At 37.1% G+C, this 24,952-nt stretch overlaps 1 protein-coding gene across 1 annotated transcript in view; it reads left to right on the top strand.

Moving 5' to 3' along the window:
• The window catches only part of LOC101854879 (diacylglycerol lipase-alpha), a gene marked incomplete in the record, with an annotated part of 213,377 nt that extends 191,192 nt beyond the window's left edge, over positions 1–22,185 (top strand). The window contains 8 exon segments of the mRNA XM_013084702.2: positions 599–679; positions 1,791–1,823; positions 4,529–4,671; positions 5,345–5,413; positions 6,711–6,783; positions 8,670–8,857; positions 10,081–10,213; positions 12,414–22,185. Of these exon segments, the coding sequence (XP_012940156.1) occupies positions 599–679; positions 1,791–1,823; positions 4,529–4,671; positions 5,345–5,413; positions 6,711–6,783; positions 8,670–8,857; positions 10,081–10,213; positions 12,414–14,087 (2,394 nt within the window).
• Between the last annotated feature and the right edge of the window lie 2,767 nt (positions 22,186–24,952).

Raw genomic sequence — 24,952 nt, 5'->3', positions numbered from 1 at the left:
ACCCTCCCACTTTTCCACCCTCTGAAGAAGCTATCCGTGCATTGTAACCTTTTTTTCTGTTTTTTGGCTCCTGGGAAAGATGATAGCAGTATTTTTACAAACTTTGCAGCCATCAAACATGTTTGCAACCAAACGTTGTCAAGACTGTTAGAATAGAAGACCAACCTACACAATACTAAATTGTGGCTGCCTCATGAAAAGAAAGGGTCACACAATATGCACTCAAGTTACATTTCAAATTTTGATGCCTGTGTGTAATTAGTCATGCACACCTACTTGCACACACACACACACACACACACACACACACACACACACACACACACACACAAACACACGCACACTCACACATACACGCTCACACACAATTGTTTACAAATCCACAGACTCACACACATCACATATACACTCACGTACACATATACACACCAATCACACACATATGCACACTCACACTCACACTCACACTCACATAAAAACACACTGTATGATATATAACATGTCATATGTGTATTTAACTGTGTATATCGTCCAAAAAAAGGATTCTAACCAAATGAACATTGCCATAATTAACATGTTCTCCAACATGTGACTCTAGGGGATGATTCAGGCTGCCGTGTATATCAAGAAGAAGTTGATAAATGATGGCATTCTTCAAATGGCATGGGAGAGAGATGAGGTAAGACAAATTGAAAATATATCATTTTTTAAACTTAAAAGATTTATTCATATTTTTTGTACTTAGTTCATGAGAGATTAGTTGGATTACCTAGTCTGTTCGATTTGTATGAACATCTGGTTATTGATTGTAATTAATTTTATTGAGCATTTTGTTTTCATTGAGACAAAATAATTTAATGCATAAAGCACTTTTATTGGAAAGTATATATGTGAGGTATTCCCAGTTTCTCAGAAGGATAGATTTCTTTATTGATGTCTTTGTTTACTTCGTTGTTGTGGTACTTAAACTCGTTCATTTATTTGATCGTATTTTTATATTTGTCGTGTCTGGTGTGACTTTAAATCAAATACGTAGTACAAGGTTGTCCCTTATACTTTACAATTTTTCCTACCGTTATTATTATGAGTCATAAGTACATTTTTTACACTACTCTCTGAATTTTGTCCTTCACAATTTTGGGTGCCTTTCTGAGATGCATTACTGTCATGGTGTGATACATTTTTTTTACTTTTTCAATAGGAATGTTGGTACTATTTTGATAACTGTTTTTCTGTTTTCAAGAAAGTCAAGTGTTTTTACGGTTTTGAAAATCTGTTCAGCATGAGCCTGTACCTTAATGCATTAAGCACTTTGATTTCAGGCCTCATTTTGTGTTCGTTCACAATTATCATAATTTCCTTTATATAACAACCTACACATCGTAAAACTTACTTTGTGTGTCTGAAAGTATGGATAGTGTCGGACTCATTTTATCTATGAGTTTGACGTAACTCACATGGGCATACGATGAATGGCACTTAAGGTTATCAAGGTTTGAAGAATTTGTTATCCCTTCCCCAGTGTATATTATTATGTGAGATAATGACGGAACTTTTATATTTCTTCAAAATGAACTGATAAAAACAATGGGGATGTGCAGCCTCAAACACTATTTTCTGTTTTTTTTGTGGGAGTGGTTTTATCATTATCGTTGTTTATAAATGAGCTCTCCTATACTGGATTTGATATTTTGTTTCTTTAGTTTAATTAATAAAAGTAATATTATGTCTTTTTACTTTACACAAATGTATATTTCTTTTGTTTTTATCTTCCTCCTTTTCTCTCTTAGGCCTTTACGAATAGCTCAGACTGGTTGAAATCGGTAATCATTGTATGAATTCGCTGTTTTTCAAGTTTATTCTTGCTTTCGCTGGCAAATATCCTCTCCTCTTTGTTCATATGTGTTGTTTAATTACACCATTCCCAGTTCTTTTCAAATAATCAGTTTTGTTTTGAATATTTGATTTTTGCATGATTTTTTTTCATTCTTTGTTGTTGGGTTTGGGTATTTTGTTCCGTCGTTTTGGGGCAAGCTGTTTTGATTCCTAGTTTCTTTTGATGGTCAGTGGAGAGAGCAATGAGTTGTTGCCACATTGTTTGCGATCACCCTGTATTTTTTCCCTTTGTTTTATTTCCTAAAGTTATATTGAATGTATACAATTCCTTTATTTCACAAAGTACTTATTATTCAGAATCAGCGCTTTCCCAGTGGAACTGAAAGTAAAGATATGCTGGTAAAGAGAAACTGGGGTTGTTTTTTTTTTGTTTTTTTTTATTGATTTTGATTTATTTGTCTGTTAGTTCATTTATTTGTTTGGGGTTGTTTTTTTTGTGGGGGGGGGGGGGGGGAGGGGAGGGGGTGCAATCTACCTCCAACGTGCGCTCCAAAAATCATCTGAACTTCTCAGTAGCCTCATGATTATAGTGAGGGTCGCTTTGGTAAGAAGAAAACATCACAGAATATACTTCCCCTCTCCCTTCCTCCCCTTTAAAAAAAAAATTGCTTAAAAATTTCCTGGTGCTATAAACAGTTATCCCCCCTCCCCTCACATTGTATCTTGTAATCAAGCAGGACTAAAAAGACAAAGAAGAAAACAAAAACAGCAAAAACAAAACGCAAAACAACAGAGTTAGGTGAGAGGGTTGGGGATTTATGTAGCCAATAATTTGTGAATATAAACGCCCTGTAGTGCATGCCAGCTTTGTCTATCTGTCAGGTATTTTCTGCTAATTTTCACCATGTGAAAGCACAGACTGTCTGGGGTTTTTTTTTTTTCATTTTTATCTCATTTTTTTATCATGTGGCTGAAGATTTTTTTGTGCCCCACTTTGTGACAATTCTGTAAGTGTACTTTTCTTTCTTTGTTTAAAGTGCTTTTTCCATGTGGAAAGAATTAAAGTGGCTTTAAGAAGAACACATTCAGATTCTTTCATATGGAATTTTAGTTCATGAGATGTTCTCCACATTCATATCATTTTATGTTACGGTAGGCTACACAATTTTTGTTTTGGCCCCCAAATTACTATTCCTAAGTACACTTCTATTACTGCTGTAATATTTCATATGAATATCTGTAAGTCCTCTCCTTCCTCCAACCCGCCCCCTCTTTCTTCCACCCCCCCCCCCCCGAAAAAAAAGCATATTGTTCATAATTTTGCAGGGGTGGCCATGTAATGCACATTATACTTATTGATACATATACAATTAAGTTTGCATGCAGTGGTATGGTGTGGTATTTTAGGTTTATATGTGTCAACACCACTGTGAACCCGAGGCCTCCGTATTTAAAATCCATCCGTGATCGGATCCCTCTCTTAGTGGATGGACAAGTTTGGAAACTCCCCAAACAACCCAAATACTTATTAAAACACCATGTTGAAATTCAAATCAGAGTCACCGTCACTGCAGTCCATCATGATATCAACTATGTGAATGAGGCGCTCTGTTTGTGTTTTTGTTTTTTCAGTTTAATGTCGTGCTCTCACCTCCATGAGACTCATCAGTTTCCCTTTTGTTATAGTTTTTTTTAATGTGTTACCTTTCAAGGGTGTGTGAACCACAAGCTAAGTACACATTCTTCTTCTTAATGATTACCGGCTTTGAATTTTAACGACCTACTAGATACATGGTAAAAAGACTTTCGAAGGCAGAACACTTTTTTTTGGGCAATCAAGGCACACAGTTGAAAGGAGATATGCCGGAGTGACAAGAGATTTAAACGTTTATGGACACCCACATGGAAGATAGGAGACAGTATCCTACTGTATCACAGGACTCACAAACATATTAGTTTCTTTGAAACTCACTATTTTTTTTATAGAGCTTATTTACAGTCTTATGCCCCCTGAAGGCTCACACGACTTCACTATACTATAACTTCCTTGTTCAGGCTGTTTAATCCCAGTTGCTATTTTGGTCTCATGGGGGATACATTATTGCTGTCTGTTAGGTTCTTTCTAGTATTATCCTCACATTCCGTTTTCCTTTGTTAAGTACCCATTTGCAGCTGGATGTACTGAGAAGAAAAGGATGTAGATCAGAGCCTGAAAACGAACTCGAAACCATTTTATTACAAGTTCGACACCTTACCCCTCAACTAATAGGCCTACACCCCTCCAACCTAATTCTTGGTAATCACTGCCTTTCTCATCCTACATCAGGGTATAGGCTATGAACAAACACTTTCCACCTTTCACTATCCTGGGCAAGCCTTCTGATATTATTCCATGTCTTCCCACTTTTCTGTACAATGTGCTCAATGAGTGGGTGGTTGGAGGGTTCTCTGGTGTGGTTTGCTCCTTCTTTCCTATCAAACATCTATCCTCCTTATCTCTCCTTCTTTTTTGTATTTGTTACTCCCTTGTAACACCTCTGATCTTCGGCACATATTTGACCGTATTGTGTTGCAAGTTCCGTAAAACTTGCAAAACGAAAACGATATTCTCAACGTCTCTTCAATTCTTGCTATTGTAATCATATCCATTGCCTTTTTTGTTAGCATTAATTATCTTTGTCTTGTTTGCCAGGAGTGTGAGACTGCCAAGTACGAGCTGGTCCTGGTGGGCCACTCCCTGGGAGCAGGGACAGCGGCTATCCTGGCCATCTTGCTGAAGGCAGACTACCCCAACCTGCACTGCTACTCCTACAGTCCCCCAGGCGGTCTCCTCACGTGAGTAGTACGGAGTAGTTGGCTTGCTCGATGCTGCTATGCTCTAATTAAATGTGTTTAAGGTTGGATTTTTTTTGTGTAAGGGCTAAAACAGCACCTGGACGTGGATGGCTGGTGCCTCTCTAAATAAATTATTCATGGTCAAGGTTTGTGTGTAAGAAGAAGTAAATTGACACAAAAATGGTTATTTAGTGCTGGGAAAGAGCAAGTAAACGTCTGAGCCTCAAAGTTGGTGAATACATATAGATAAATTCTTAGCTTGTTTGCTTTTTTGTATCTTGTTTCGAGTCTTCACCTGTTATCTCCACTGCATGCATTATTGAAACTGCTGAAACATTGGCTTTCTTTGCTGTTAGAAGAATCACATTATGAAGTATTCTCATTGTAAGACTTCACAAACATTTTATAAAAATAAACATAATAAACATGTATAGATAAGATGCCAGCGAAAATTTCTTTCAGTTACAAGATAAGAGGTGGCAGATAGAGCTACACATAGTTTGGGTACTTTGAAAAAAGTAGAAGGTTAAATGATTGTCAAAGTACATGTATCAATGGGTGAACAGCTTTCTATGGGGTTGCTATGATGTGACACTATGCTAGATAGACGTAAGAACCTTGGGTGTCGATCTGGACATATGTGTCAAACATATTATTATGCTTTTACCCCCAGGCTACCATGTGTTGAAGAGACGAAGTCATTCATCACATCAGTAGTGGTTGGTAAAGATTGTGTTCCGAGGTGAGATTTTTACAATAAAGAATCGTCTTTGTGTTGATGTTTATCTGGGATAATTTGATACTTTCTTTAGTTGCACGAGCACACTGTGAATGTCCGGTTGAATGTTTCCAATTCATGTATTTTGCACCTTGTAATTCCCATGCTCCAGAAATGATCACTGGCTGAGGACTCTAGGGAAAGAAAGGGCGTAGGTCACATTTTGATGTATGTTGTGCATTCGGTAAAAGTAATATCTGGAGTACAACAGGGATGCATTTTATCACCTCTCCTTTTTATTATCTAAATGGAGACAATAACGCAAGAAGCAAACAAAAGCCCCGAAAGCCTAAATGATCTTCTATTTGCAGACGACCAATGTTTTATTCATCCAAACCGACAAAACCAAGAAAATCATACTATTATACTGAACAACAGCTGCGAGAAATTTGACATGAAAGTAAGCACATCAAAAACAGAAGTTATGAAACTGAGCCGAAATCATAGTCCCCTGAACATCCATGTGAATAATAAACAACTGAAACAGGTGAAAGAGTTTAAATACCTTGGGTGCACTTTTTCTGAAAAGGAGTCCATATAGACAAGGAAACAGAAATACAAATTCAAAAAGCCAATGCTGTCACCTACCATATCGCATCCCTTCTATCTCATACAAAAATCTCCATGGACACAAACAGACAGCTTATCACTTCAATATATATACCAACATTATGCTACGAGTAGGTTAGTGTCTTAATGCCTGTAAAATGGTATCTTGTACTGGATTTTTCCCAGGAAGCTGAAAATGTTTTGGAATAATAGTGTCTGTTGGGATAATGATAATTTGTTAAGCACGTTGTAGTTGGTACAAAGCCTCTTGTACATAGATGCCATCTATTACTATTATTATTACATGTATTATTATTATTGTTATTATTATTATTATGATAAGACCTTTTTTGTTAGGCTCATTACCCTGATACTATACAGCGCTACATTAGTTTCACTCTCAGCTGCTCCTGAGGAAGCCTACATGGTGAAACATCGAGCTGATTCAATAAAACAAATTGTAAACATTTTTTTTTTCCCCCTGTAAATCAAGCAAGGCTCTCACTCTAACTCTGCTTTTTAAACAATTATTGTTATGATGATGATGTTGATGATGGTGGTGATGATGATGATGATGATGATGATGATTATATTAATTATTTCCTTTTGTTTTTCTGCTACTTTGAAATGTACATATTATGTGTTCTCTCTTCTTTGTTTCTCTTTGATGAGCTCAGACGTTTAAATTTCTCTTTCTCTTTGACCCCGTCAGAGTTGGGTTGCCGCAGCTGGAAGTGTTGAGGACCGACATACTGAACCAGATCAAGAACACATCAGAAGCAAAGGTAGTTTGATTGATTGAAAATGATTGAAAAATAATTGCAAATGGTTTATGTCTTCATTGATACTGTTTAGATCATTGGGGGGGGGGGCGGGCTGCGTCCACTCCTATATATCTCAGTGAAAGCCTCAGCAAAAGACTTACATACTCGATTGTGTAATAATAAGCTTATACTCACAGGAATGGGACTCACATCTTTTATGTGGAATATATAGAATATGTGGCGTCAGTAGTCTTGTGGTTAGGCTACCAGACTCGCAATTCGTGAGGTTGCAAGTTTGGAAGTTCGAGAGTTGGAGCCTCAGTCCTGACGCTTTGTCCTTGGGAAATTTTAAGGCACTATACACTGATAGACCGCAGACAGAAAAAGATCTTGTCAGCATGTTAGTGTTTTAGCACCTACAAAAAGGCAGCTTGTACTGTATGCTTCCCAGGAAGTTGAGATTGTTTCAGAATGCTATTAAGTCTCCTGGTCTATGTGAAGCACATAGAGCTTTCTGTTGAGCGGGACTTTGTGCCATACAATAGGCTACAAATGCAATCTATTTTTATTATATGGCCCCATGCCTAACCATTACACTCCAGGTGTAGGTGCAAAGGTAGCTTTTGTTTCCTTTTTGTTATTATGGGGCAAATTGTTAGCCAAGATGAGATCATGATGAACTTCAGTTGTTCCTGGTTCCAATGCCCACTTACGAATCTTTAAACATGGCTTGTTTTGAAAGTTTTTAAGTCCTTAAGTACTGTCATAGAGCCATGAAATTTGGAGGCCCTACCTTTTAATAACCTGTAAGTAATTAAGTTTATTCAAAAGTCATTGGCCCACATCGCATCACATAAAACACCCGTTAAATAATGTTTCCATAATGAAAAAGTGCACTTTGTGCACAAATCTCTTCTCATGCTTCAAACGTTACATATTTCTGTCTCTGGGCAGAGTCTGGGTGGAGGGAATTAACAATTTCCTTTGATGGGCAAAATTTGGACAATAAAAAAAAAAGGGAAATTCATCTTCAACTTTTAAGAATAATCTGAAAGATTTGTGAGAGGTGTTAAATTCATACCATGCCATAGCATACTATCTTTTTTGTCTTTTCAAATAGAAACCACTTATGAGTAAAATTTTTTCGCTTGATTATGTTGGGAGGTATAGAAGCGAATGTGGTTAGTTTGTTCCTACTGGTGCGCAGTTTTAGTTTCTGGACAGCCCTTATTCAATAATGCAATGCAAAGGGAGACAACAATGTTACTTCACACAACACAATTAGGAAACAAATTCACAATGCTCTCTTGTCCCTCCTTTACACCATTTGAGAGATTTCTGTATGCCATATGTGATGATGCATCGTGGCGCTCGTCAAAATAATGAAATCAAAGATATCAGCATTTTTCAGCCCATTTGGCAATTTTTATTGAATTTTTGTTTTTTGGCTCAACATTTAAAAACACATTTCTGAATGGACTTTATTGAAAAACGTTGATGAAAGGCTTAAAAAATGTAAATTTTCAGGACTCTCAAGGTATGGAAGTTACCAATCTTTGCGTACATTTTCTCATTAATTTTACCTCTAAAACTAGGTGACCCCCACCTCCTTCAGGTGCAAATATCTCAACTTTTGTTCAAGGTATATGGCGTTTTTTTCCATAGAAATGTAGACAAATGAACACGCTTTGATAATACTAATGACTGAACATGCCCTAAAATTGACGAGTGCCAGATTCCACCGCATCAGGACACATATTATGTATTCTTTTCAGGTTGTATGAATACTATATTTGTGCTGTCGTTTTTATTAGTGGAATTGCAATAATTCCCAACAGGTACACTGTATCACCTCTCGTTTGATGAAAAAATCCTCTAAAAGTTTATCTATTCTGTACTTGTTCCAGTGGAAAATAATCTCCAAAGGCTTGATGTGCTGCAGTCGCTACGACAACGCAATGCTCACTGAAGAGCAGTTGGAGCGTGATGTGACTGCCCACCCAAGTAATTCAGCCATCGGTCTCTCAGCTCACATGCCACTGTACCCGCCAGGGAACATGATTCACGTGGTCAGGAGTCACCTCAAAGACAAAGGGTGAGGTCTAATGATTTTAAAACATTTATCCTTGCAGACCTGATTGAATGCCTCAGCTTGTAATACTTTATCTTTCTGCCCAATTAACACATGCGTCTGCTTTAGTTATTGTAATTTTCCTATTTGTGACAAGATAGGTCATGTGTACAGGTTTTGTACCTGTTTTTTTTTGGGGGGGGGGGTGGAGGAGGGGGGAGGGGCGGGGCAGGACACCAATGGCTGATTTCTTTCCTCACTGGTTGTGAGTTCTCTGATGTGGTATGCTCTTTGTACTTTTTTTTGTGTTATGTTGTTTATTTATATATGACATGATTCATGGTGAAACTGCTCACCTGCTGAAGACAAAAATGTCGAGAGGCAGAATTGCACAACTAAACACATGTTCAGGTCCAGTGTTTTGTATTTTCTTTGGAGTATCACCTGCCTTCAAAATTCTCTCCTTGCTTCTTTACCCAAGCCACAGGGCCAAGTTCTCCACCTTCAAAATGACTCCTTTGTATCTGGTTTGGCTTTAAAATCATAGGCCAATAGAAAGTAACAAAAACAAAACAATACCACTCTCATGCATATCTCCAGAAGTAGCAGCTATAATTTCCTTTCCTTCGCCTTAGTCAGCAACATCTGGTTTTGCTTTAAAATCATCCTACCCCCTCCCCCTTCTAGCCTGTATCATATTTACCAGCAGCATTTATTTACGCCTCTGGGTCTCATTATCAGAGTCAGCATGGCCATTATAGCCCAATCCTCTGAATATCTTCCATAAAATCATTTTAACTCTTTATCTCGGAGGGGGATAAACCAACTATGCCGGAGCCTTTTTTAAATAAAAAATCTTAAAGTGACATACACATTACTAAATTGGTCATTAAATCAAAACATGTGAACCTATTTTGATAGTCCTTCATCTAATGAATGAACTCCCGGTAAAATAGACCTGTTTTCAGCAATTGCTGAAAAGTAATTTGATGCTGCAGTAAAAAAGGAATGTGCTCGAGCTGCTATTAGCGGCTCACAGGCACGGTAGTCCCGACACGAGCCGGGGAATGGTCTGCTGGAGATATAAGGAGTTAGTATAATTTGACATTTTTCTGCACTTTGGGTTGGCGTATTTTGTCTTAGTGAATGGAGAGGTATTCAATTATTGTTGAATAATTTTATCTCTTAGATTTTTTATTTCTATTGAATTATACTAAAAGAAGTTTCTGCTTCCTCTCTCCAATCAGGGGCATATTCAAGAACTCTGAGCCAATTTTCCAAGCAGTGTGGGCAAATAATGGAGATTTTGACGAAGTGCTTGTCTCACCCACCATGATCAATGATCACATGCCCGACAATGTTCTGGAGGCACTTGAAAAGGTTTGTAATCTTCAGAACAAATTGTTGGCCAAATGAATTCCCACACTGGACAATATAATCGTTTTTTTTTAAAGTTTTTTTTTAATTAAAAAATTTATAAATTTATTTATTTATTTATTTATTTATTTATTTATTTTTTAAAATTTTATTTTATTTCATTTTTTTGGGAGGGGGGGGGGGGCATTTAAAGCATTACTCTAGATTGTGAATGTTTTGTTTTTACGTATGCTTTCCTTTCATCTAGTTGCTTAAGGGGCAAAATGTGATTCTTTCTCAGAGTAGCATACTTTAGTTTTGCATCATTTTTGGGGGATTGTATCAGTTTTCTCTCTCTCTCTCTCTCTCTCTCTCTCTCTCTCTCTCTCTCTCTCTCTTTCACAAACACGCACGCATGTGCTCACACACACACACTCACACACACACACACACATATGCAAAGAGAGTTACACTCTTAATTTACAGAAGGCTATCTACCTTTTACGCAGCCAACTGTGTCATCTAATTTTCAGCATCTCAAAGTTCCCCCATATCTCCACTACTATTCAGTTGCTTTTGCGGAACAAATTAAAAAAAAACAAAAACTAACCAAGTAGGTGGACACTGGATGCACTAAGCTTACAGTTTGATTACAAATAAGATGGAGATGTGTTGGTTTCTTTGCTCTTTGTTATGACAGTAATCAATTGAGCTATGCTGTGTGCATGCTAAACTGGCATATCGTACACTAGGTGTTAACTGTTTATCCCTATCTGTACGCCTGGGGTCATTTTGTACCCCAGGGGTTGTATTTTTCACATTTTAGAATATTTCTAGTAATAAGAAATCTTTGAAACTTTCAGTATTTCTCAAAAAATCGTTTTGACAGACTGCTATGCAAAGCGTACGGATCGGATTAATGACTAAACTTTCTCTTTGGAAAGTGGGGGCACAGAGTTCCCAACATCGTATGGATACTATAGTAAGACACGACGTACGGATGGTTAAGACTTCATTTGTAAATAAGATTGTTTCATCACTGAGTTTGTTAGTGTTTTCTCAGGATTTGTTCTCTCTGAGTTGTTTAAGGAGCCAGCCGTCGCACTGTTTGCCAAGCAAAAAGGGCAATGACATTTTACATTGGCATCTATCATCCTCACACACTTGAGGAGTTAAAGTTATTTATCTCAGAAACCTGACAAGATAAAACCGAACGTACACAGAAAAAAAGAGAGTAAATGTATAGGTTTGATGCCCCTTTTGAAGCAGTAAGATTATTTATAAGACATTATATGACAGGACCTCTGACACACACACTCACACTCACACACACACACACACACACGCACACACACACACACACACACACACACACACACACTCTCACACACACACACACACACACACACACACTCACACACACATTCCAATAAGACAGAACCGAATAGAAGGAGGACCTTGAAAACTCCCCAAATATTCCAAGTTCAAGAAAGAATCATAGGGTTCAAATCAAGGTCATCCATGCTATTGCTTAGCATGATACCAACTGAGCTAACATCACGCAGAGAGAGAGAGAGAGAGAGAGAGAGAGAGAGAGAGAGAGAGAGAGAGAGAGAGAGAGAGAGAGAAAGAGAGAGAGAGAGGGATAGAGAGAGAGAGGGATAGAGAAAGAGAGATAGAGAGAGAGAGAGAGAGAGAGAGAGAGAGAGAGAGAGAGAGAGAGAGAGAGAGAGAGAGAGAGAGAGAGAGAGAGAGAGAGAGAGAGAGAGAGAGAGAGAGAGAGAGAGAGAGATCAGACCCAGAATAAGGCTGAATGCTGATACATTTTTTGCTATTGATAAACATGGTGCCTCATTTGGATTTATTTTGTCTTGTTTACACTTACCTGATGGCAGAACACTATACGTTTATATCCTCTTCGAATACAAAACAAACATTACAAAATATATTTGTGCATTCTTATAGATGTTGCTCTGGAACTAATAGAAGGATTTTATTTTGTTTCTCAAATAGAAAGTCTTCTAGAACAAGCTTCGCTCCTACTCTTATGTATACAAGATGTATCTTTTCCAAAGAATAATATCAATCACGTAATATTGGTATCAGCGCCAGCATTTTTAAGGACAATTTTTAGTATCTTTAATAGAGGAGAGAATTATCTTGCTGTATAATATGATGTTTGATATTGCTGAAATGCTGAGTTGTCTTATCGGTATATTTGCAGGTGGTGCTAAAAGTTGCACCTGAAAAACCAGCTCACACTTTGACAGAAGAGGAACGTCGTGAGATGTTGGCTCATCCATCCATGTCCTCCCTGGCTACACCCACAAACTCGGAGCCTAATGGATTTTCCGACATGTCCAACAGGAATGCTGTTGGCTCAGATGAGAGCGACGTTCGCTTCAATGGTGGTATCAGTAATGATGGAGAAGGGTTGATTTACAAAGATGAGAAGTCAGCTGTGTTTGGTATACCTAACAGTGAAACTGAAGAAATGGTGAAAGCACCACTCGCAAGTCCGGAAACATTGTCCATGGCTTCTGGTGTAACAGCGTTCAGTCCAAGCACTAGCATCAATGGCCGTGACAGTTTACGGCAATCGCTACATAGATGTGCGGAGAAGAGGATGGACAGCCCTAGTGAGCTGGTTCACGAATGTGAAACTAGTAATGCTCCAGCAAAGCACCGCAATGATAGCAGTAAGGGGAAAGCAAACTCTCCTCATGTAGGAAAATCAGGTAAAATGGATAGCAATTGTTTGCCAAATAATGATGTGGAGTCTGCTACTACTTCTGGTCAGGAAGACTATACAGTGAGACTTCGGTCTGGTAACACATTTTCTGTGAAAGCAGATATTGTAAATGAACTGGTAAAGCAAAACAGCAATCCTGCCTCATCTTTGCATGAAGGTGAGCAGCGTGCTCCTGCCCAAGGTGAAGGTGATCCTGCCCTAAACCCTGGCTGCACTGCCATCATAGAACCCTCTTCCCATACACACTTTGTCAACCCTATTCATCATAAGTTGACAGGCAATCCTTCAGATAATTCCAGTGGGCAGTTTGAGGATGGTTCAGTACAGCTCAACATTGAAGGCCGCGAGGGGCGGCCCACAGTTATAGATCCTTCTCTTCAACCCGGTGAAGGATTCCCACCTGACAGCGATCCCGCCTCTACCAACATGCACCCGTACTCCCGCCATTCACCACTGGAGTCAAATCAACATGAGTACGCTCATCCTAATGTCTACTACTCCCAGGCTGGTATTGGATACCCCCACAATGCTTTCCACCCCCCTCTTCGGTACAACTCCTATCCTGGGGACACCCCAAATGATGGGGATGAGCCTGATAATGGTGTTGACTCCTGTGAGAAACCTCTCATAGAAGACTCGGAATCGGAGAACAATAACCTCAATCCTGTGAAATCAATGCAAAGAAAGCCTTTTAAACACGCTGAGTCAGAATCCAATCTATTGTCAAAAAACCGAAAAATTCCTGGAATGAGGCGCTCTGCAGAACAAGGTGATATTGTGCATTTGTGTGACAATATTGAGATCTTTGAACAAGAAGAAGACAAACTTCGATTGTGTAAATCTACTTTCACTCTTCAAGAGGAAGAAGATGAAGACATTGTAAATGACAGTAAGACAGCCCTTCTGTCAACCACCAAAGGGAAATCACCCAAGCCCAGCGTCTCGTTCGGTGACAGTACAATTATTCCTTCTGTTGAAGGAGATCGCCTACACCACAGCGCTTCTCCGACGGATGTAGATCAGAGTAGAGGAAGTGTAAATTGTGAACCCTCAGCTCCAGGTGACCACAGGGCCAACCAGGATCTTCCAGCTGTTCTTTTGGATCAGGATACGTCAAACCTTATGTTGCAAGAAACACACTTATGATACTAAATAGAAAATATCTTGACTTTCAGACATTGTAAATTATTTCTAGATTGGTATCCACAAACTTTGTGCGTCAGCATTGTTTTGAACCTGGTGTGAAGTTTTATCTGTCAAAACTAGTCAAATGTGGGCCATGTAAGTAAGGTATAACGTAGATTTCTCATTGGTGGTGTAATACACACAGAGAAGTAAAATGTTGGTCATTTAAGGTGAGACACAGCTGAGTAAAATGTAAGTCACATAAGGTGTATTATGAATGAGAAAATTGTAGTGAATATTTGGTGTAAAGTAGATTATTCAAATTCTGTCAAGGTGTGACTGATACCTTTTCTGCTCAAATTCGAAGGTAACTGTTGATCCCAGGTTCATTGTTTGCTAATTTTTCAGTGTGCTTTGACTTTTTCAATTCTTAAAATGAACTTCTTGACTGATTCTTGATCCCATAATTAAAACGCTGACCCTGCTGATTTTTCTGGATGTGAAAAGAATGACAGGAATAAGAATTACAAAGTATGTTTAAGTTTTATTTTTGCATGGAGATCAAATTGTCTTAGAAGATATTTTACCTGTCAATCTCATGGCCTTTGATTGCACATTTCGAAAGCTAGCAAAAAATAATTAAATTGCACATAGATCTAATTTTTTTTCTGTGCAAGTAAACCTAGTAAATATTTTAAAAATTAAAAGTTGTTGGTATCTGTTAATTTTAGGGCCACTGGAATTGATTGCAATTTATTACAGCCTTATTAACAAAAATGTGTTTACTTATTTCTAGCCAATGATGCTTCTTCTTTTCTTACTACTTATGTATTAAATATTTTTCGTAATGTGAAGAAGGGCAGGTAAATTATGTCTTTAACAGATTCATATGGAGCTGCTCAAGAAGAGATCTTAATGTGACTTCTTATGGCAGTATTTGTCATATATTATATTTTTTAGCAGAGTTTTCTTTATAAATGAATGAATGAAAGCATGGTGAAAGTTTTGAAAGTTGTTCATTTTAGTAAATTTTGGAATCTCACTTTTGAATGCATGAAGAAAAGCAAGATGTAACTGTGCACTGTGCATATCAAGCTTGACATATTTTATATGCTCTTCCATGGCTGTGAATTCAAATATGAAACTGTTTATAGCAATGACTGAATTATTTATGTATGCTCCTTATGGTGTTGTGTCTTCTTTTTCTAGAAAGTATTTGAAGACTATAGGGGGGGGGGGGGGGGGGGGCAGAGGATAGTAGTCATGATTTTTTTATTTTTGTCACTTGCCATCTTGATCTATTGTTTGACTTGATTCGTTTTGTCATGAGTATTATTTTCATTTATTAGAAAGGGTTGTAGTGTTGTCACGACATGTTGACAACACTTTTTAAACAGCCATATAGGAAAGAATTAATGATAGTATTCCATATATATTCCAGTGGTTTTCAACAATTTTTCTTTCTGTGACTGCTTCCTTTTTTTCCCTTGTAGTCTTCATTTACTTTAAATGTCTGTTAATTGTAAAGAAAATAAAAATTGCATCATGCTTGAAATGCAAAGATATCATTTTTTAATAGTCAAGCTTTGAATTCCATAGTTTTTCTAACAAGCACAGGTAGAAAGTCATCTGTGATAACTGTGTCATTAGTGTAGCAAGTAATCACCATCACTCATTAAAGCCATTTTTCTCAAATACCTTACGCACGCTGTTGCGAGCGTCGTAAAATCTCTACTAAAACAAACAAAAGCCATTGTTTTCCAGGGGACAGGAAAACATTTTTCCTTACTAATATTACTAGCACAACCTCACATTGACGTGACTGTATTTTGTAATAAATAGTTTAGGCTCCCTTCAATACAATTTAGATCATTGTGAGGACCAGCTGCTTAGATCCTGATTGTCAAGACCAACTCAGGCTAAGTGGTACGTAGCATCTCAGCAGAAAGATGGAGATTATCGATAAAATAGATTCCTTCTCCCAGGAATAAAGCTTAAATCTTTTGTATGCAATGATAGTAAGCAAGTCATTACATCACAGAAGCTAGTTTGTGTTAACAGCAACTTGTAAAACCGTCAGGGTAATATAAGAGCTGGAGTGTGTGTAGTTGCAAAACTACTGTACAGTTGAATACCAATGCTGAGGCAAGAAAAATGAGTTACTGTATTAGTGTCACGACGAGGTGGAATCAGGCACTCTTCACTTTTCGGGCATGTGGAGTTTTTGGGATCATCTTGAAGCTTGTTCATTTGCGTAACTTTCAATGAAAAAATTACCCACCTCTCTTGAATAGAAGTCGAGATATTTATGATTGAAGGAGCTGGGGGTCACCTGCTTGCAGAAGTAAAATTAGAGAGAAAATGGCCGCCAAAGGTTGGCGACTTCCATAGATTGAGAGACTTTGGAAACTGAAAATTTTCATTTTTTTCATTTTTAATCAACGGTTTTCAGAAAAAGCAACACAAGATGTGGTTTTTAAATGAAAGTTGTTGAGCCAAAAAAGAAAATTCAAAAAAAATTGTCAAACGGTCGGAAATATGCAGTTTTCTTTGATTTCATTATTTTGACGAGCGGCTGATTTCGCTACGATGCCTCACATTTGTCTTTGCTTTACAGGGTGATTGAAAATCATTGAGTAAACTGTACTCAGTTTATTTTGTGGCACAAACAATTATTGTTTGTTATCTGTAAAAATCAAACATGGCTTTCCGTTAGTCAAGTTAAATTCCTTCTTATAAGAGCTAATCCAAAATGTACTCTTTTTTTAAACAAGCAAAAATATTATCTGAATATTTTTACAGTTGTGATGATGATTGCATGCAACACTGAAGATGTACTTGTATTGAAAATCATTGTTTGTTGAGCCAGTTAACATAGCATGGTTGCTTACGGACTTGGCTTACCTGTAGAAAAATGAAGTCCTTTTTGTGGGTTTTCTTTTTTTTTGTCAGTCTCAGACAGTCTGTTATTCCTAGTGAGCTGAGAATGTAATGAATCAGAATCTTCTTCAAATACAATCAGAATTGTCCGAGGTGGCCTCCCATTGTCGAGGAGAAAAGTGGTTGTCTTAGACAGTGTCTTTTTGACATAAAAAATGATTGGGGAAGAGTAAGAAGTAGTTGTTTTGGACAGGAGGCGGTTAAAGTAGATTAGACTGTATTTGTCTTAACCCTCTTGCTGCCAGGCTTGTTATATTATTCTTACCAATGCAATGAAACAGGCTAAGGCTGTGCAGTAGGGGTATTAATAATATAATTATTCATACCTCAGCGCCTCTTGCACAAAGAAAAGTTAAGACCCCAGTTATGACACAGTAGATGCTGGTACTTGTTTGGTCAATAACAGTCAGTTTCATCATCCATCAACAGACTTAACTGTACAGATTATCTACTGGTAATGTTCAGATACTGAATAACCTTCTTCATAAGCAAGAACATAAAAAGGTCTTTATCGTGTATGTACTCGTGTCAAAATGACCAGTGAGGCTTTACGTTAAACCTATGGGCCAGAGCTTGTGCTACCTTTTCTCTTCTAATTCTAATGATGGTAAAAATCTAGTGGTCAACCCAAGGGAAGTAAGGTGCACTGTTCCTATAGGTTAAAGAGACCAAGCCTGAAAAAGTTTTTAAAGTAAAAAAAAAAAAAATATCACTTTAGTGCAATAGATCCATGAACAAGCTTGAGCAAGACGACAAATCCCATCCTGTGCACTGAAAGCACACTTGACCTTCCCGTGGTACTGGCCTATGTCAGTTAATTCCAAGGAGCCCAGGTGCCCAGCTTCTGTCAGTTTAAATGGGAGGGGGGGGCTCATATGGTTCATTTGAAAGTTTCTGTTTTTTAAGTTTATTGTAAACAACAACAAAAAGCCTCAAACTTTTATAAATTATCTTAAAAGTATGAAACAGTATTTAGGTGAAACAGTATGATTGATTTTTTCATCATACTCCAAACTTATTTATGCACGTTTTATGGTAAATTCATGAACTGTTATAAGGTATTCTGCAATTTAACATCTATGAACAGTTATTGTTCTCTTCCCAGTGACTTTGTATCAGGGTTCATTTTTATTTTTAGCAATTTGATTACTTAAAAAATATGCCTGACTTTTCATTGGTGGGATTGAAATGTACAGTTTCAGGTTGTCAGAACTTTGTCCTCCTTTGCTCTGACTATTTTTATATTATGGAAGCTTTGACATTTCGATTTCTTGGAATATCAATAGTCAGTTGGAGATTGAGGAGATATGAATATAAGAATGTTAGGTCAAAGGCTGTTTAAGAAAATATGTTTCTTGTGGAGGTAAAGGTAATCAGAAAATCTAAATTATATATAGCATTTTTCTGGATTCGTTTCAGTTTCACTTCAGAATAATGAAAATAAAATGACGTTTGTCTTAACTATGTTTTACCAGTTTACCAATTCTAGTCATTGGAGCAGCTTTTATTCTGACTAAGGTAGCTCTTTCGTCTTGCTTTTAAATGAGACCGAGTGCTCATGTTGAAAACTGACTTCTTCTTATTCTGTTTTTTTTTGTTGATTTTTTTTTTTAGCAGTATAAGATGGAGTTAGTTTTTTTAGTGTAATGATATGACAATTTATTTTGTTCAAAGAGATTTTCATGATGTGATTTTTGCATGTCTTTTCATGAAACAGGTTGTCTTAGCAACCACCACTTTAGGTGCATCTGATATTATGATACAAGCACCTTTACACACACATACAGGCACACATACATGCACACACATACACACACACAAGTACACACTTAGGCCTACATGCATACTCACGTGACACAATACACACTCACACACAGGCACACACATGGCCACACATAGACACTCATACACTCAAACACACACATACAGACACAAATACACACAGACAGACACACACAGACAATCATACACACATACACACCACACACTCTCACACACACATACACACAGACACACATATATATATAGGTATGTATATTTCTTAGATGTTAATGTGTGTGGTATTTTAGAATCCCAGAGTGAAGTTAGTTTTATAAGTACCTGTGCAGTATAAGTGCAATAGGATTTCTTGCGCCCACCGGACATGGAATGACAGTTAGCCATTTCATTTGTTGTACATGTGTCACAACTGAACTTTGACTATCACAGCTGTTTAGAAATGACTAGTTCATTTGACATTGTATCCTCCATTGTAAACAGCCCTGTACAAAAATACATTAAGAACTAGTCTACATAGGGTTTCTACGATAACATTAAACTCATTCTCTATACTGGAAATAATCTACATTTTTAGCCCTTTCCATCGTCTGAGAGGCTACATGCTGAAACAAAACCTCCACATTTCTGAATTCATATATGAGGATCATTATAAAGACTTACAATCATAATTATAGAAGGTTCTTTGATCCATGCTTATACCCTGAGTTTGTGCTACTTTCAATTCAATGAAAGGATAAGACTCCTGAAATTACGTCCATTGCTGATAAGACTGAGAAATGAAACCTTAAATATCTTTAAAACAGTAAATAGGTCATCTGTTTTGTAAAAGCTTTTTAACCAATTTGCGAGCTTCATAGTTAAATTTTATCAATAGAGATGGCAACGTCTATAGTGATTTTTGAGTTACATAATGTTATGATATTTCCATAGATATGTCACTTATTTCCTTGATTTTCACATCAGTTTTCTTTACTTTACCAATCAGTTTCAATCATTGAAGCTCTCTGTTTACTGTTTCTCTCAATGCATTTCTCAACTTCACACTAGACCATTGAGGGATGTTGTCCCTGTCTCTCTTTCTCTGGCTCCTTCCCGATCCCCCGTGTGCTGTACACTGTTAGACACTTGTCACTTAGTCTGAGATGTGCCCAAGCCACTTACCTCTTTCACTACCAGGAGCTGTGTTTCAACTGTTGAGGAAAAATATGATTACGTTAAGACAAATGGATACAAACTGCTGTATGGGGGACATTGATTCACCCGTTAGAGATATTTGAGGATAAGTTGCGCTACTAATTTTGACCACACTATAATCTGAGGCACTGTCATCCTCAAAGAAAGCTTGCTTTATTGCATTTTCTACCTTTACCACTTTACTGCATAAAGTTAAAGTAAAGTTAAATTTAGGATCAAGCACTCCAAAGTCAAGTCTGTGCTCCTCTACAGCTGCGAAACTTGGAAGGCAACAAAGACAGTACTGAATAAAGTCCAGACTTTCATCAACTGATGTATGAGGAGTATTCTAAGAATTTAGTGGCAAGATAGAATAAGAAATGAAGAGCTGTGGGAAAGGACAGGACAAAAGGATATAGAAGTAGAAATAGGACTAAGAATGTGGCGATGGATGGGACACACCTTAAGAAAGCCCAGCGGAAACATCACCAGACAGTCACTGCAGTGGAATCCACAAGGAGCATGAGGCAGGGGTAGGCCACGGGAAACATGGAGGAGATGCGAGGAAAGGGACATGAGAGAGATGAAGCTCACCTGGAATGAGCTTGGACAGATGGCTCAGGCCAGAGATAAATGGAAGGGGCTTGTATGTGGCCTATACCCTGCCAGAGGTGAAGGGCATTGTTGATGATGATGACTTTACTGGGTATTTCAAACTTACTAAGGGTATACTTCATCCTCTGAAAATTGTGTATCTAAATTCTTCTAAATGGTTGATGCTCGGTTGATTATGAACTTGAACTTGTTTTATTTTGTAGATATTGGAGAATTGATTCCAGTTGGGATCAGATTATTATTTCTGTTCTTGTGCTATTTTAACATCCTCCCAGTATCGGATCCTGAACGGGGACCAATTGTAAGTCCTTGATCCAACTTTGACCAATAAATTGTATTGTGTCAAGAAATGCATGACTCTTATCAATAACATAGACAGTACAATCATGATTAATATTGTCAGATTCTGTATTTCAAAGAGAACCATGACATTACAGATTATTATTGAGTCACGCAGATTGTTTCTTTTGAAGCAAATTGTGTCACAACGAGATGGAATCAGGCATTCCTCAATTTTTAGGTTTATAAAGTAATTTGTATCGTCTTAAAGCTCGTTTATTTGTCTTGCTTTCGAAAAAAAAAAATTACCCATATATCTTCAATTGAAGTCAAGATATTTCGGATTGAAGGAGGTGGGGATCACCTGGTTTTAAAGGTAAAACTAGCGAGACAATATGGCTGCCAAAGTTTCGTTACTTCCAAAGCCTGAAAGTTCCTGGAAACTGTAAATTAAAATTGTTTGTACCTTTAATCAATGTTTTTCAGGCAAATCCAAACTGCAATATGTTTTTAAATGGACATAATAGGTGTTGAGCTGAAAAAAAAATTCAATAAAAATTGCCAAACAGGAGTAAAAATGCTGTTTGCTTCAATTTCAGTATTTTGACGAGTGCCTGATTTCACCACGATACCTTACAATAGTTGGGTACCAGTATAGGTCTAGTTCTGATCAGGGCAGTCTAGTATAGCCCACTCTGGTCCTGATTCATTCATTTAATCCTGAAGTTCCTCTGATATAGTTGTTCTTTTTACTCACATTTTGGTTGTTATTATCATCATATGTCAGTGTTATCATCATCATCATCATTGTCACCGTCATTATTTGTCATTGCTATAGTAACTATCATCATCATTACCCTAACGGTACCATCTTTCTTGTCATCTTCATTGACATTTAAATTATCATGAATTCTTCTTTTACTACGAATATCATTAATGTTGTTGTTGTTTTCATTGTTGTTGTTGTTATTATTGCTATTATTATGTTATTTTATTCTTATTCTTGTTATTCTTATTATTACATATATTATTACTATTACTATTTCTACTATCATGATGATAACCATCACCATTATCATCTTTAATATTGTTGTTGTTGTTATTATTATTATTATTATTATTATTATTATTATTATTATTATTATTATTATTGTTATTATTATTATTATCATTATTATACTATTTTTATTATTGTTATTGTTATTATGACTATTATTGTTTTCTCATTAACTGTTTTCAATTAATTTATATTTATGTGAAGTCGTATTTTGTGTACACTTATGTTACGACTTCTTTGACAATGAAGTATGAATAAACGACGGATTGCATAAAACAAGGTTTTTATCCTCATTAGTCTTATTGAAGTGAACTTGCATGCACCATCCTTTACTGAAGCTGACTCTGAAGAAAAAAAAAATTCCCTTTAGGCTGACCTATTCTGTAGAATCTCATGGACAGAGAGGAAAACAAATAGAGAGTGCTCCAAATGGCAGGATGTGAAAGATCCATAATTTGAACCATCAGAAAGAGACAATTGAGATTCTTTGGCCACACAAATAGATCAAATGGACAGGAGAAGTTGCTGCTCTGTGGAAAAATAGAGGGAAAGAAGAGCAGAGGAAGACAGAGAAGAACATATATAGATGGACTTAAACAATTTTGCAATGAATAACACATGTGTCATGACACCATGGATTCAGGCGCTCATCAATTTTTGGGCATATTGATTTCTTGACATCAACTTAAAGCTTGGTCATTGATCTTGCTTTCAATGAAAGAAATACCCATCTGTCCTGACTAGAAGTTGAAATATTTTAGGTTAAAGGAGGTGGGGGTTGCTTAGTGTCAGATGTGTTGTCAAACTTTGGTTACTTACAAAGTGTAAGAGTCCTTGGAAACTGCAAAATTATATTCTTTGCTATGAAATCAACTTTTTTCAGTACAAAACACACAGAAATGTGTTTTTAAAGGACCGTAAAGGTGTTGAGTCAAAAAGCAAAATTTCGATAAAAATTTCCAAATGGGCGGAAAATGCCGGTTCCTTCTGTTTCAGTATTCTGACAAACGTCTGATTTCACCATGGCGTCTCCCAGAGAAAAACCTATCTGATTATGAAGACAGACAAAAGGAAGGAATGAGGTGCTGTGATCGTCAATGTCTGCTCCAGACCTGACATTTGAAGTAGAATTCTTAAGCAGTTTCCTCACAAGCCAATTTGAGGGTATTGTCATCAATACATGTAATGTAATTTCTGTAGTTCTTGGATAACCATTTTCTGAGCGATGTTATCTGTTGGATATATGGGGTCACATTGATATGCCCAAACACAAAAACAATTTCAGTGCTTTTATTTTTAAAGTTGAGGTTGTGAATTTTTAAAAACATAATTTAGACATTTATTTCTTAAATGAACTTAATTTTCCTCTACAAGCTATGTGGTATAAATAATAACCCCCCCCCCCCCCCCCAACATCAGCAGGAAGAGCAACCCCCTCTAATGTTTAAAAAGATTGTTTATTTTGATTTTTGTCCTCGTTGATGCAAATTAAAAGTAGTAGAAGTAGTTAGCAGTAGTAGAAGTAGCAGAAATTGTTGTAGTGATAGCAGCAGCAGCTGTGTCTGCAGCAGGGGTCACAATAATAATAACAATAGATAGCATTTGTATAGCGCAAATCCCCGCTCAACAGCAAGCTCTGTGCGCTTCACAATCAATACTATTACCCCAGCAGACCTGAGAGCATTCTGAAACAAACTCAACTTTCTGGGAAGCATACAGTACAAGCGGCCATTTATATGTGCTAAAACACTAACATACAAGATCTTTCGCTATCTATGGCCGGGTACCCATTTCCTCCTGGGTGAAGTGAGGAAAAATTGTGTAAAGTGCCTTTCCCAAGTACACAACATCGGGCCCGCGGCACGAACCGTCGACCCCGCAACCTAACGATTACGAGTCCGGTAGCTTAACCACTAGGCCACCGACACCACAATCTTCCTGTCACTGTCAGTAGTCAGTCTTGTCTTTCTACACTGATAATTGAATTGTAAAAATGGTGAGATATTATGACTGATTAGGCAAATACTACAACTGGAATAAAAGTAAAATCATTCCCAAGCCCATCTTTATCCTGAGCGACTATCAAATGGCAAAAAGAATACCAAATGTACCAAACAGCATTAAGACTTAAGTAAGGCAGAGTGAGTAAAAAGGAGAAAGGACTCCCCATTTTTTGTACACATAATCTGACTTGTAATTCATGCAGTGAAATAAAAAATCAAATGAATAAGAGTACAACAACAACAGCAAAAAAAAAAGATAATAAAATCAATGACCAGTCCCACAGTAATTTATTTTATTCATTATGCCACATGATCCAATCCAAGTCTAGCATCAGATATCACAAAGCATTCTGTCAATTCACAATCAAGCAGTAAAAAACAAAACTTAATGAGAACAGCTTCCCTGTTTAGTAAAATATTATTGAATAATCAAGTAAACTGTCCATAGTTTATGAGATATAAGAATTTGAACAAAATACAAAAATGCATTTCCTGATTGATGCTAAACCAAGCTAAAATGGTATTCCTAAGAAATGAGTAAATATTTCTTAGGACACATTTTCGTCTCTCACATCAATATGGCATGCAGCTCAATCAAAAGTGTATCAAAGAAAATTTACGCAGTCCTCTTTTCTATACCATGGAGAAGCTATGATTCATTAGTTAATAAACCCTCAGCAAGGCAAATGAAGTGACCATTAGCAGATGGCCCTTAATGTCCCCCCCCCCCCCAAAACCACAAATGTCTTCTTATTGTGCAATATTTCAAAAATAATTGCAGCCATCGCCAGCAAAAACAAAGTACATCTGCTGACACCCTAAATTTTGCTTTAGATAAATGGCAAGGCATGCAGTACTAATGAAATTATACACACATACATATTTAATAATATAATAAATCATGTCAGTTTTACAATCTGATTTAGGGTGATTTCTGTAACAAAGACAAGACTTGATTTAAATCATTTAGGCCCAATTCACCTGTTCTTTTCACAAGGAGGTCAGTGGCTTGTTTGGGTTTACCCTATAAAATAGTAATT

Source organism: Aplysia californica, unplaced genomic scaffold (assembly GCF_000002075.1).
Source record: "Aplysia californica isolate F4 #8 unplaced genomic scaffold, AplCal3.0 scaffold00311, whole genome shotgun sequence".
Classification (NCBI taxonomy): Eukaryota; Metazoa; Mollusca; class Gastropoda; order Aplysiida; family Aplysiidae; genus Aplysia; species Aplysia californica.
This window is presented reverse-complemented; position numbering and strand designations above follow the sequence as displayed.